Raw genomic sequence first — 9,951 nt, forward strand, 5'->3', positions numbered from 1 at the left:
GTTTTATTATCAAAATACCTTAAGTATGACTTATCCTTTTTAGGTTTGCATTATTTTTTAAATAAGACGAATGGTCGAATATTGCAAGCAAAAAGTCAAAACGATATCTAATTTGGGATGGAGGTAGTAATAAATTTTGACACTTTCATTTGTCCACAAAAGGCTAGTGAATATTATTAATGGGCTGGGCCAAACACCCACCAAAGAAAATTCCCAATGGGCCTTGAGTGATCCCCAATATACAGCCCATTACATGTACACCCCAGCAATCCAGGCCCACACGCAGCGAGAGAATTCGACTCCCGTTTAATTCCGGCCCAAATCCATCTCTTTCGACTGCTTACTTCTGCCCTAATCCACACACGTATCAGAAATTCGGAATACTCTGTTCGCACTTGCCCTTCCGGAACGCTCCCAAACCCTAGGCGCGTGACCATGTCGGGGTCGTACGGATCCGACGACTACCGCGGCGGCTACGGCGGCCGAGGTCGCGTCGGGATCCTGCGGGTTGTGTGCGTGCTTGCTTCTGGATCTGCTCCTGACTGGCTTGTGGTTTTTTTTGTAGGTGGCGGCGGAGGCGGCCGTGGGAGGGGAGGTGGCGGAGGAGGAGGGGGAGGATATGGTGGTGGTGGTGTGGGAGGTGGATATGGTGGTGGTGGCGGAGGATATGGCGGCGGTGGCGGAGGGTACGGCGGCGGTGGTAGAGGTGGCGGTGGAGGAGGAGGCTACGGCGGCGGTGGCGGCGGCGGGAGAGGTGGGGGTGGGGGTGGCGGTGGCCGAGGTGGCGGCGGGAGGGGTGGAGGACGTGACGGTGACTGGGTTTGCCCAGACCCGAGGTTTGTTTCGTTTACTCATTTGACGTTGTCTCGTTTGATTCGACTGTGACTGATGAAATCGTGGTTGTCCCGATTGTCTTGTAAATTATGCTACTTGGCCATGAAATCTAGGGTTTTTAGGTTGTTAAATTATAAATTATTGGGTTATTTGATAATTTGGTTTAGGATTTTGCATGGGGCATGTGTGAAGTGTCCTACTAAATTTTTGTTTCATCGTAGTATTGTGAGCATCAGAACTGCCAACAAATAGTTAACTGCATAATTCATTCTCTATGAGAGCTCCCTATAATCTTAGGTCACAAGTGCTAAATTTATGTTGAACCTCTAGATACATAAATATTATGTTATACTTGTCTCCCATGATTTCTTCCCCTCCCCTATGTTCTATTTTCCTTGGTATAGCAGAGTGGCAGAGAAGAAATTTCATATATGTTTTTGAAATGAGTTCATGGTGTTATTGGAAGCATTACAAAATACAGTAAATAAGCACTACAAAATACAGTAAATACTTTCTTTTATGAATATGTTTCTTTCAATATGGCATTAGTTGTCTTGCTGAGTTGGTTATATTTTGCAGAATATTCGGTTGCAATTTCATTGGTTCTCTTCCAATATTCCTAATATATTTGTTTATCATTCTTGTTCCAGTTGTGGCAATGTGAACTTTGCAAGGAGGACTGAATGCAACAAGTGTGGAGCACCTTCTCCTGCTGGAGGTGGAGGTGGAGGTGGAGGTGGAGGGTATAATAAATCTGGTGGAGGGGGTGGAGGCTACAATCGTGGTGGTGGCGATTTTAGTTCTGGAGGTGGCGGTGGCTACAACAGAGGTGGAGGAGATTACAACTCTGGTGGCCGTGGTGGTGGCACTGGAGGGGGAGGAAGAGGAGGAGGTTACAATAGAGGTGGTGGCGATGATCGTGGATTTGATGACCACCGTGGTGGCAGGGGTGGTTATGGGGGAAGAGACCAAGGGAACAACCAAAGGGGAGACGAAAGTGGTTATGACGCTGGTAGCTATGGACAAGTTCCTCCTCAAGGTCCTCCTTCCTATGGTGGGCCTGGTGGTGACTATGCAGCACCTCCAAGCTCCTATGGAGGCAATAATGCATACAATTCAGATTCTGCAGTGCCACCTCCTAGTAGCTATGGTGGTGGTCCAGGTTCATATCCACCAAGTTATGGTGCACCACCTCCGAACCCGCCATATAGCGGTGGTGCTCCAGGTGGCCAAGGTAGCCTACCTCCTTCATATGATGGTGGGTATGGTGGTCGGCCTATGCCTGGGGGTGGAGGCCCTGGTGCACCTCCACCCTATCATGGTGGTGGTGGTGGTGGTGGTGGCGGCGGCGGTGGCGGCGGATACACTGGCAGTGCTGCTCCAGAGCCAGCTGCAAAGGTTAAGCAGTGTGATGCAAACTGTGATGAGACTTGTGATAATGCAAGAATTTACATCTCCAACTTACCTCCTGATGTGACTGTTGAGGAACTGCAAGAACTATTTGGAGGAATCGGCCAGGTATACTTTGACCTCCTCTTGAGCTCCCACATATTTAGTGTTTATGAACTGTGCATTTCACGATTCGCTCACTGAAATATTTTGTGCATTTTATGTCTTTTTTCTAACCTCATGTTTTTCATTTTATGTGTTTCGCCATAATATCTTTTTCCAGTGTTACTGATATTACTTGTTGGAATTTAAGTAAATTTACAAATCAGTATTCAGATGATGTTTATAATCTGTAGTTGGGCTTGTTAACATTTTTTTCCCCTTTTGCTTTCACTACTGCTAGCACATTGCAAGTCATAGTTTTGCACAAAATCTGCTCCATCTGTTGTATACAGCGCAGTTAGAGCGAGCTTATTACATATTGTTTTTTTCCTTGCTAGTGGAGAAGTACACCCTTGTGTTTCAATGTGCATAATTAAATTTGGATATTTGTTTTGATGTAACATAATCATCTTGCAGTAATGATGCTCTTTTTTTTTGTAGAAGTAGTAGTACTGTAATTTTAGTTATAACCAAGCCATTCAATGATTTTGTAGTAATTTTGCTTTACTCCCATATTGGTATTTTATGCCAAATAATTCGTGGCATATCACCCCATGATGTTAATGTAAAATCTTTGATAATAAAGTAAAGTTGGTTTTACAGATTACTTAGTGTTCCTAGCTAAATTTATTGCAAGAAATTAATTTCTTTAGTTTTGGGGGTGGTAACTGCTTGTGTTTCATGGCTGTGTTTTGAGTTTTTGCAACTGCTTTTTTCTTAAGGTTGGAAGGATCAAGCAGAAACGTGGCTACAAAGACCAGTGGCCCTGGAACATAAAGATCTATACTGATGACTCTGGAAAGAATAAAGGAGATGCCTGCCTTGCCTATGAAGATCCTTCTGCTGCTCATTCAGCTGGTGGATTCTATAACAGTAAGTTCAGCATCGAGATTATATTATGTGTGTATAAATACAGTGTTCTGCAATTTTTAATGCATGTTTTCTATTGATATTCCAGATTATGAAATGAGAGGCTATAAAATTAGTGTTGCGATGGCTGAGAAATCAGCTCCTAGAGCTCCTGCATATGGTCATGGGTAAGTACTTTTCAGTTCTGTAGATGCTAAATGCAGATTGTGGAATGCTGTGTGCCTATGTCCAAGCAAGACAGCTTCTATTATGGGCAAAGCATGCCCCTTTTAGTTGCAATTTGATAGCCTAGATGTTTGAATCTATTCTTCAAAGTGCTCGTAGGTTGCCCCCTTAAGAAACTGTGATATTAGGAGTATATGACACGTACCATCTGTTTATGTTATTTTGGTGTAGCTTTTTTTTCTTCAACTACAAAAACTGTGTAAAACCAAGCACTTAAGCTAGAAATGTGATGTAAGCCACAATTACATTGATTGGATTCTGGTGGAACATAATCTGGGGACTTTTCTTATCATATTTTTTTGTATAGCGTGTAAGGTAGTTTTACCTGATACTTCAATTATGTGTTCTTAATTTGCATATGCATTCTGTCACAAAGGGCTTATAATAACACATTCATGGTGTAGAAATAAGTTGAATGTGGGAGCAGTAGAATGCCAAGTATGTATCAGTCAATGTACACTTGTACTACTTCCGGGTTAAGATCTTAAACATTGTTCACTGAACCTCTTTGTGTAATTTTTAGCCTAGCTAGAAAAGAATGTCACTAACATGCCACGATTCGAAGTTGTTTGGTATTATTTTAGAAACTGGATAATTGTAAATATCTATTTATTCTCACTTGACAAGGTGGGTCCTAACCACTTGTCTTAAGTCAATGTGTAGTGTATGACTGTGTAAGGGACAATGTGTTGGTTGAAATCTTTAGCATACCTCGATTTAACACAATATTTGTGAACACTACTTGTTATTTTATGTATGTGCTTGGGCATATACATCATGGTGTAAAACAAGTAATATATGGCAACTGAATGATTTTTGTTTAATTTTTATCAGTTGTGCCTTTTAGGTATTTAATATCTGTCCACACCACTTTTAGCTCATATATAACTTAAGTTATTACTCATGTCGAGTTGTATATGTATAATCAACTGCATTACATGGCATGCAGAGGTGGACGTGGTGGCTATGGTGGAGGTCGCAGGGATAACTTCAGAGATGGAGGAGGCCATGGGCCTAACAGGCATCAAGGTGGTGGTTCGCGTTCAAGGCCATACTGAAAGCAACTAATATAGTTACTAAGATTGTCATCTGTGAGAAACCATTTCTATTCCTGTTCATCGGACTTGTACTCAAAACAAGAGCGTAAGGTAGGTTGCCTGCTTTTCTCGGAATTATATTCCATTGTCATACTCCAATGTTGGTCGGATGTTTGTTTGTCTCATCCAAAAAGTGATTGATCCATGTTATGTGAATTTTTCCATAGAGGCAGATGGATAAGCTCCAAATGCTGGTAGTTTTGAGATGTTATTTCAGGTGAGTGCCGATCTGTTATGATTCTGCAATGCTTTGCTATCCCGTGATTGCTTACCTTTTTATTTCTGCGATTGCAAATTTTGCTATAACGCTTACATTCCACATGGTAACTCAGCCGGTGGATCACTAGCTTGGATTTTGGCGAGGAGAAACAGGTAGGGCATTTTTGTTCTTCGATAGGTTTACTAGATCTAGAATCCATTAGTTACGGATATCTCTGTGGATATTAGATGTATATGAACCACCTTTTCTGGTACACATTCATTGACTTATTCATGTGGTTTGCGTCAAATAAAGCATGGATATGTTACTATTTAGATACTATTTCCAGACGAAAACATCTGCGCATTTGTTGGCTTATTCATGTGGTTTGTGACTCAAATGTAGCATGCTTAGAAACTACAATTTCCAAAAGGAAAAATATTCTAACATAGTAGAAAAAATCTTGTGGGAGACTCCTAAAATCACCCCCCTTAGCATTAGTAGTAGCACTCTTGTATGAGGTTTCCTACTGTTGAGGTTACGCTTGCAGGCTTGCTGCTGTACAATGTGTGCAGCCAACACCGTCTGCTGCACATCGATGCTGCCTGCTCTTCTATCACTGCAGCGTATTGTGAAACCTCGAAGCCATCCTTGTATCTGCCCTCCGGATCCAGTTCCTTGTGCTGATTGGCAAATTGACCTGTTGGCTGGATACCTCCAGTTCATCTGGTTTCTTTGTATGGTTTGTCACAGTTGCGGTGGATACCTCCAGTTCATCTGGTTTCTTTGTATGGTTTCTATCACAGTTGCGGAAGATAGACGTCAGGCTTCTTTCCGTTGATTGCTTTTTCCGACTCTTTCATTTCTTTCTGAAGTTTCTCCTCGCTGTTCCATATGGGTTTGGTATTTGGATCTGTTTTAGGAGGCTTGATCTGGAGCCCTGGACTTGCAGATGGGCGAAGCTCCAAGCCGTTCACGTCGTTTTTGTTTGACATTTACGTGCCGTATGTATCTTGCAATAGTTTGGTTGTATGACATTTGCTGAATACTTAAATTTTTCACTTCATTTGGGATTGTAATAATGCACTGAGAAACGTACCTGTGGCTTCGCATTAAGGATAAAAAAATGATCGGTGTTGCTTCACTACTTGCGGGGTGTGCTGAGCGGAAACGAGCGAACGTGTTATAAGTGAATTGTGCAACGTTTAGATAAACGATGTATTACTTCAAAGTTCAAACGATGTCCGGCATCTTTGCCACGTAGTAGAACATAAACCGTAGGTTGTGTAGTCGCATTTAGCTAGACCCTAGAGGTAGCTCTATACTACCAGCATTCTTGGTTAAAAGGTGAACTAGGGCATTGTTACAGTGATTCAGCTGGCTTTAACTGACGAAAAATAGAGATGGCACTATCTTCTATGAATGATGCTCATGCTCATTCACCGTCCTTGTCACAAATCACAAAATCGAACATACAATAGCCAGGGCAAAACTTGCAACCTACACTGGTTAAAGAAAAAAAAAAGCAAAATTGCTAAGAACAAGATATACTTTTCATCTTCTCCTAGTCTTCTGTTTGCTCCTCCCTTCAAATCTCCTAGACCCTTTTGCCTTCCCTTTCTGCTTGATTTTCTTGAGCACCTTGTTGCCCCTCTCCTTTCTCTCGTCCAGGTCAGAATCGCCGCCATCCGAGGAATCGTCATCGTCAGATTCCCCGAATCCGGTGAGCTTCTCGTACTCGTCCTCGTCGATCACCCCCCGCTTCAGCTTCTTCAGGAGCCGGTACTCATTCGCGAGCTCATCCATGTCCTCCTTGGTTTGGACTGCTTGACGCTGTTTACCTGTCTTCTTCCGCTTTGGCTTTTCAGGCTTCTCCGGGGCTTTCCTCCTCTTCTCTATCTCTGGCCTTAGAGCTAGTTCTTCTGCTTTCCTTTTCAATGTCTTCTGCCGTTGTTTTTCTCGAGCTTTATCCCTGCAGTTAACCATGATGGAGTGTTGATCCCTTTCTCATAGTTGCATTTGAAGCAAAAAATACGGATAGCTCTCAAGTGAAAAATTGCTGAATAATTGTTCGATTAGTTTAGACATAGCTCTTTAGCCCTACAAGGGTCTTACACAACAAGATTATGGTTTGTGTCATCTACGTTTTGAATATGGGCTTTCCTTTTAATATAAAATATACCAATATAAATTTGTCAAATTAGTAGTGCGTTGATGCAATAGTACAATTGGCAACAGAGTGAAATGTTAGGTTTGCAGGCTTACTTGTACTTGATTTTTGTAACATCGACATCTTTAACAGGAGTAAACCCTTCCAATGAAAGAGAATGGTGCTTAACTTCTGGCATAGATGGAATTTGGAGTAAGCCGTACTCCATACCCAACCTTCCAATTTCAAGGTCTTTCCAACTGAAAATGTAAGAACAGTGGTGCTCCTTGTATGCCCGAACAAACGAAACAAAAGCTGTAAGCCCTTTCTCCATGACATTTCGGTCTTCCAATGCAGCACTTCTGATCTGTGACAGACAAGTGGGTAATTGGTTATTTTAAACACTAAATTTTTCTCTCAAGAAAAAAAATCATTTCTGGATTCAGATGCCTTCACAGGCAGACAACCTAAGATGATCTATAACAATAAGAAACTCACCTGTGGTACAATATCTACAGCATTTGTGGAACACTCCCTTTCAGTGAGGGGTACACCTCTCCTCTTCAAGAACTCAACATAAGTATCTTCCTACAGAACAATTATAGCGCTAAGCATTTTACTAACAAGGCAATCCATTGTATCAAATCACTACTGCATGTGCATGGTATGCATAGCCAAATATGTCTTTGAAATTCAACTACTGACTTCCACTTAGATAATGTCAAAGCAGAGCAAGTACCTTCGGTAAGAGGAATACAATAGCATCTCCTTCTTGATCATAACGTGCAGTACGGCCAGCTCTATGTATGAACACATTGGGATCTTGAGGTGGATCATACTGGGGAAGAAACAAATGTTTTATATCAACTAATGACAAGCACAAGGAAACAATTTAGGGAGTTATGTTCAAAGCATTACCTGCACAATCAGATCAACATGTGGTATGTCAAGACCCCTTGCTGCAACATCAGTGCAAACTAGAATACCACTTGAGAGAGCTGAAAATGATGCCAAAGCTTTCTCACGAGGGCCCTACATACCAGGAAAATAGCGCGGTAGCAATCAGTATGAAGGAAAGCTTTTGGAAGCGCCATGTACAACAAATCATGCATGTATTAGCTCTGTAACCTGCTTCATCTTCCCATGATAAGGAATTATTGGAGAACCTTTAAGTGAGTCCAACAGCGGGAGAACAATAGCCCAGTAATCTACACAAGCACATGTTGCGAAGTACCTGCATTCAAGTAAGATCAGAAAGCCCACAAGCTAACACAATGCTACACAACTAGGCACTTAAGGTAAGTGTGTGAAAACAAATTTTAGTTCGCTGTCTACTTACACCATTATTTTCTTTCCATTGTTCTGCACAAGGAAATCAACAAGTTGCGATGACTTATTTGATGCTTCACATATCATATACTGCAAAGAACAAAGAAATTTTGTGGTTTACATTAAATTGACAAGTACATAAGGCAATCAACAGGCATAGTCACTAGTAAAACAAAATAAGTATATGTTACAACCAGCCCATGTAATCATTGGCAGCCACGAATAACTATCCAAATGCTTGTACAAAAGTTCCTCACCATACCTCCAATCGAAGACCCAACGGTGTTTTGGATGGACCAAGCTCTTGTTGAGCACCATCTTTACCTGTGGGCTTCACCTCTGTCTTAACTTCAACCCTCACAGGATTCCTCAACCCTGCTTTCGCCAGCTCCTTAACAGCCTCCGTCTGAGTTGCCGAAAAAAGCCCTGTTCTCCTCAGCTTTGGCAACTTCGAAATAATCGACGTAATCTGCTTCTGGAATCCTAAATCCAACAGCCTATCAGCTTCATCCAGGATCAAAATCTGCTTCGAAAACACATACACAACAACAATTTATGTCAGATTTGCATTTCAAGCACAAAAGAACAACACATGAATTTTCAATTGCTTCCAAAACCACCTCAAGATTCTTGTAGTTCAGAGTGTCTAAGCGCTCCATTACGTCGAACAGCTTCCCCGGGGTGCCGACCAGTATGTTTGCACCCTCTTCTTCCAGTTTCTTTAGCTCCGCCTTGATGTCGAACCCACCAACCAGTAGCATGGATGAGACGCCCTTCAGCGTCGCGAAGAAGGGCTGAGCCACATTGTATATCTGCGAAGACAGCTCTCTCGTCGGGGAGATGATGATTCCAAGAACCTTGCAAAATTCCATACATTTTTCTGATCAGAAGTGAACAAGAGATGCAATGCAATCCAGCAACTTTGCAAGCAACGCATGAACAGAACAAGAGAGGATGGGGTGGAGCCGTGAGCACTGAGCAGACCTCGTGGGGCTTGGGAGGCGAGGGGCGGCGGCGGAGGATCTCGACGACGGGGACGACGAAGGCGAGCGTCTTGCCGGAGCCGGTGGCGGCGTCGACGGCCACGTCCTTGTGCGAAAGCAGCAGCGGGATGGCCGCCGCCTGCACCGGCGTGCACCGCCGGAACCCGCCGCCCTTCAGGGCCTTCACCACCTCCGGGGACAGCGCGGGCGACAGCTCCGAGAACCTCTGCTCCGTCAGCGCGCGCTTCCGCGCCGCCGCCGCCGCCAACGAGGAGGAGGAAGACGACATGGCGTCGCGCCGCCGCGTCTGCTACTCGCGTCGCGCCGCTTGAGCAGGAGAGACTTCCTCTTGCTGTTGGTTTAGGGATTCCGGGGGGTTCATCGATTGGGCCGTGATGGTGGGCCGCGTAGTCTTCTCCAGGGTTGCATTTACCGCGGTAAACCGCGCGGTTACCGCGGTTATCGCGCTTACCGCGGGGGTACGGTAAGGGGTAAACCGCGGTAACCGCGTCAAATTCAAATAAATTTAAAAAATAATTTGAATTTTTGATAAATTTTGTACGGTTTGTCGCGGTTTGTCACGGTTACCGCGGTTACCGTGCGGTAACCGTGCTTACCGCCGGGGCGCGGTAACCGCGGCCCCGGCGGTAAATGAAACCCTGGTCTTCTCCCGAAGGCCACTGCCCAACAGCCTGTTCAATTAATTTTTTTTTT

At 43.6% G+C, this 9,951-nt stretch overlaps 2 protein-coding genes across 7 annotated transcripts; one reads left to right on the forward strand and one right to left on the reverse strand.

Moving 5' to 3' along the window:
- Positions 1-377: 377 nt before the first annotated feature.
- LOC4324412 (transcription initiation factor TFIID subunit 15b) lies at positions 378-5,923 on the forward strand. 6 transcript variants are annotated; one of them, XR_010740332.1, is made up of 9 exons: positions 378-487; positions 566-836; positions 1,485-2,352; positions 3,108-3,258; positions 3,344-3,422; positions 4,430-4,628; positions 4,745-4,794; positions 4,910-4,949; positions 5,327-5,923. XR_010740332.1 is itself a non-coding variant. In XM_015765410.3 (6 exons), exons 1-6 carry the CDS (start codon positions 436-438, stop codon positions 4,536-4,538), a joined length of 1,530 nt encoding a protein of 509 aa, XP_015620896.1. In that variant the 5' UTR covers positions 378-435; the 3' UTR covers positions 4,539-4,727. The 6 variants fall into 6 exon arrangements, 1 of the variants encoding a protein (XP_015620896.1); XR_010740335.1 differs by having other exon boundaries at positions 4,751-4,794; XR_010740331.1 differs by having other exon boundaries at positions 4,910-5,923.
- A 222-nt stretch (positions 5,924-6,145) lies between these two features.
- Positions 6,146-9,567, reverse strand: LOC4324413 (DEAD-box ATP-dependent RNA helicase 18-like). The gene is made up of 10 exons (NM_001406113.1): positions 9,239-9,567; positions 8,875-9,111; positions 8,517-8,777; positions 8,265-8,344; positions 8,054-8,159; positions 7,844-7,957; positions 7,665-7,763; positions 7,424-7,513; positions 7,042-7,292; positions 6,146-6,748 (listed from the first exon to the last, which is right to left on the reverse strand). Exons 1-10 carry the CDS (start codon positions 9,524-9,526, stop codon positions 6,331-6,333), a joined length of 1,944 nt encoding a protein of 647 aa, NP_001393042.1. The 5' UTR covers positions 9,527-9,567; the 3' UTR covers positions 6,146-6,330.
- Between the last annotated feature and the right edge of the window lie 384 nt (positions 9,568-9,951).

This window comes from Oryza sativa, chromosome 1 (genome assembly GCF_034140825.1).
Source record: "Oryza sativa Japonica Group chromosome 1, ASM3414082v1".
NCBI classification, from domain to species: Eukaryota; Viridiplantae; Streptophyta; class Magnoliopsida; order Poales; family Poaceae; genus Oryza; species Oryza sativa.

Excerpts from the sequence above, each read along its gene's own strand:
- LOC4324412 (XM_015765410.3), top strand. The coding sequence starts at position 436 with ATGTCGGGGTCGTACGGATCCGACGACTACCGCGGCGGCTACGGCGGC. Across the intron at positions 3,259-3,343 it reads AGCTGGTGGATTCTATAACA|ATTATGAAATGAGAGGCTAT; the intron begins GTAAGTTCAGCA and ends TTGATATTCCAG. Across the intron at positions 3,423-4,429 it reads GCTCCTGCATATGGTCATGG|AGGTGGACGTGGTGGCTATG; the intron begins GTAAGTACTTTT and ends CATGGCATGCAG.
- LOC4324413 (NM_001406113.1), bottom strand. The coding sequence starts at position 9,526 with ATGTCGTCTTCCTCCTCCTCGTTGGCGGCGGCGGCGGCGCGGAAGCGC. Across the intron at positions 8,345-8,516 it reads CGTTGGGTCTTCGATTGGAG|TATATGATATGTGAAGCATC; the intron begins GTATGGTGAGGA and ends TGTTCTTTGCAG. Across the intron at positions 7,293-7,423 it reads CTGTAGATATTGTACCACAG|ATCAGAAGTGCTGCATTGGA; the intron begins GTGAGTTTCTTA and ends TGTCTGTCACAG.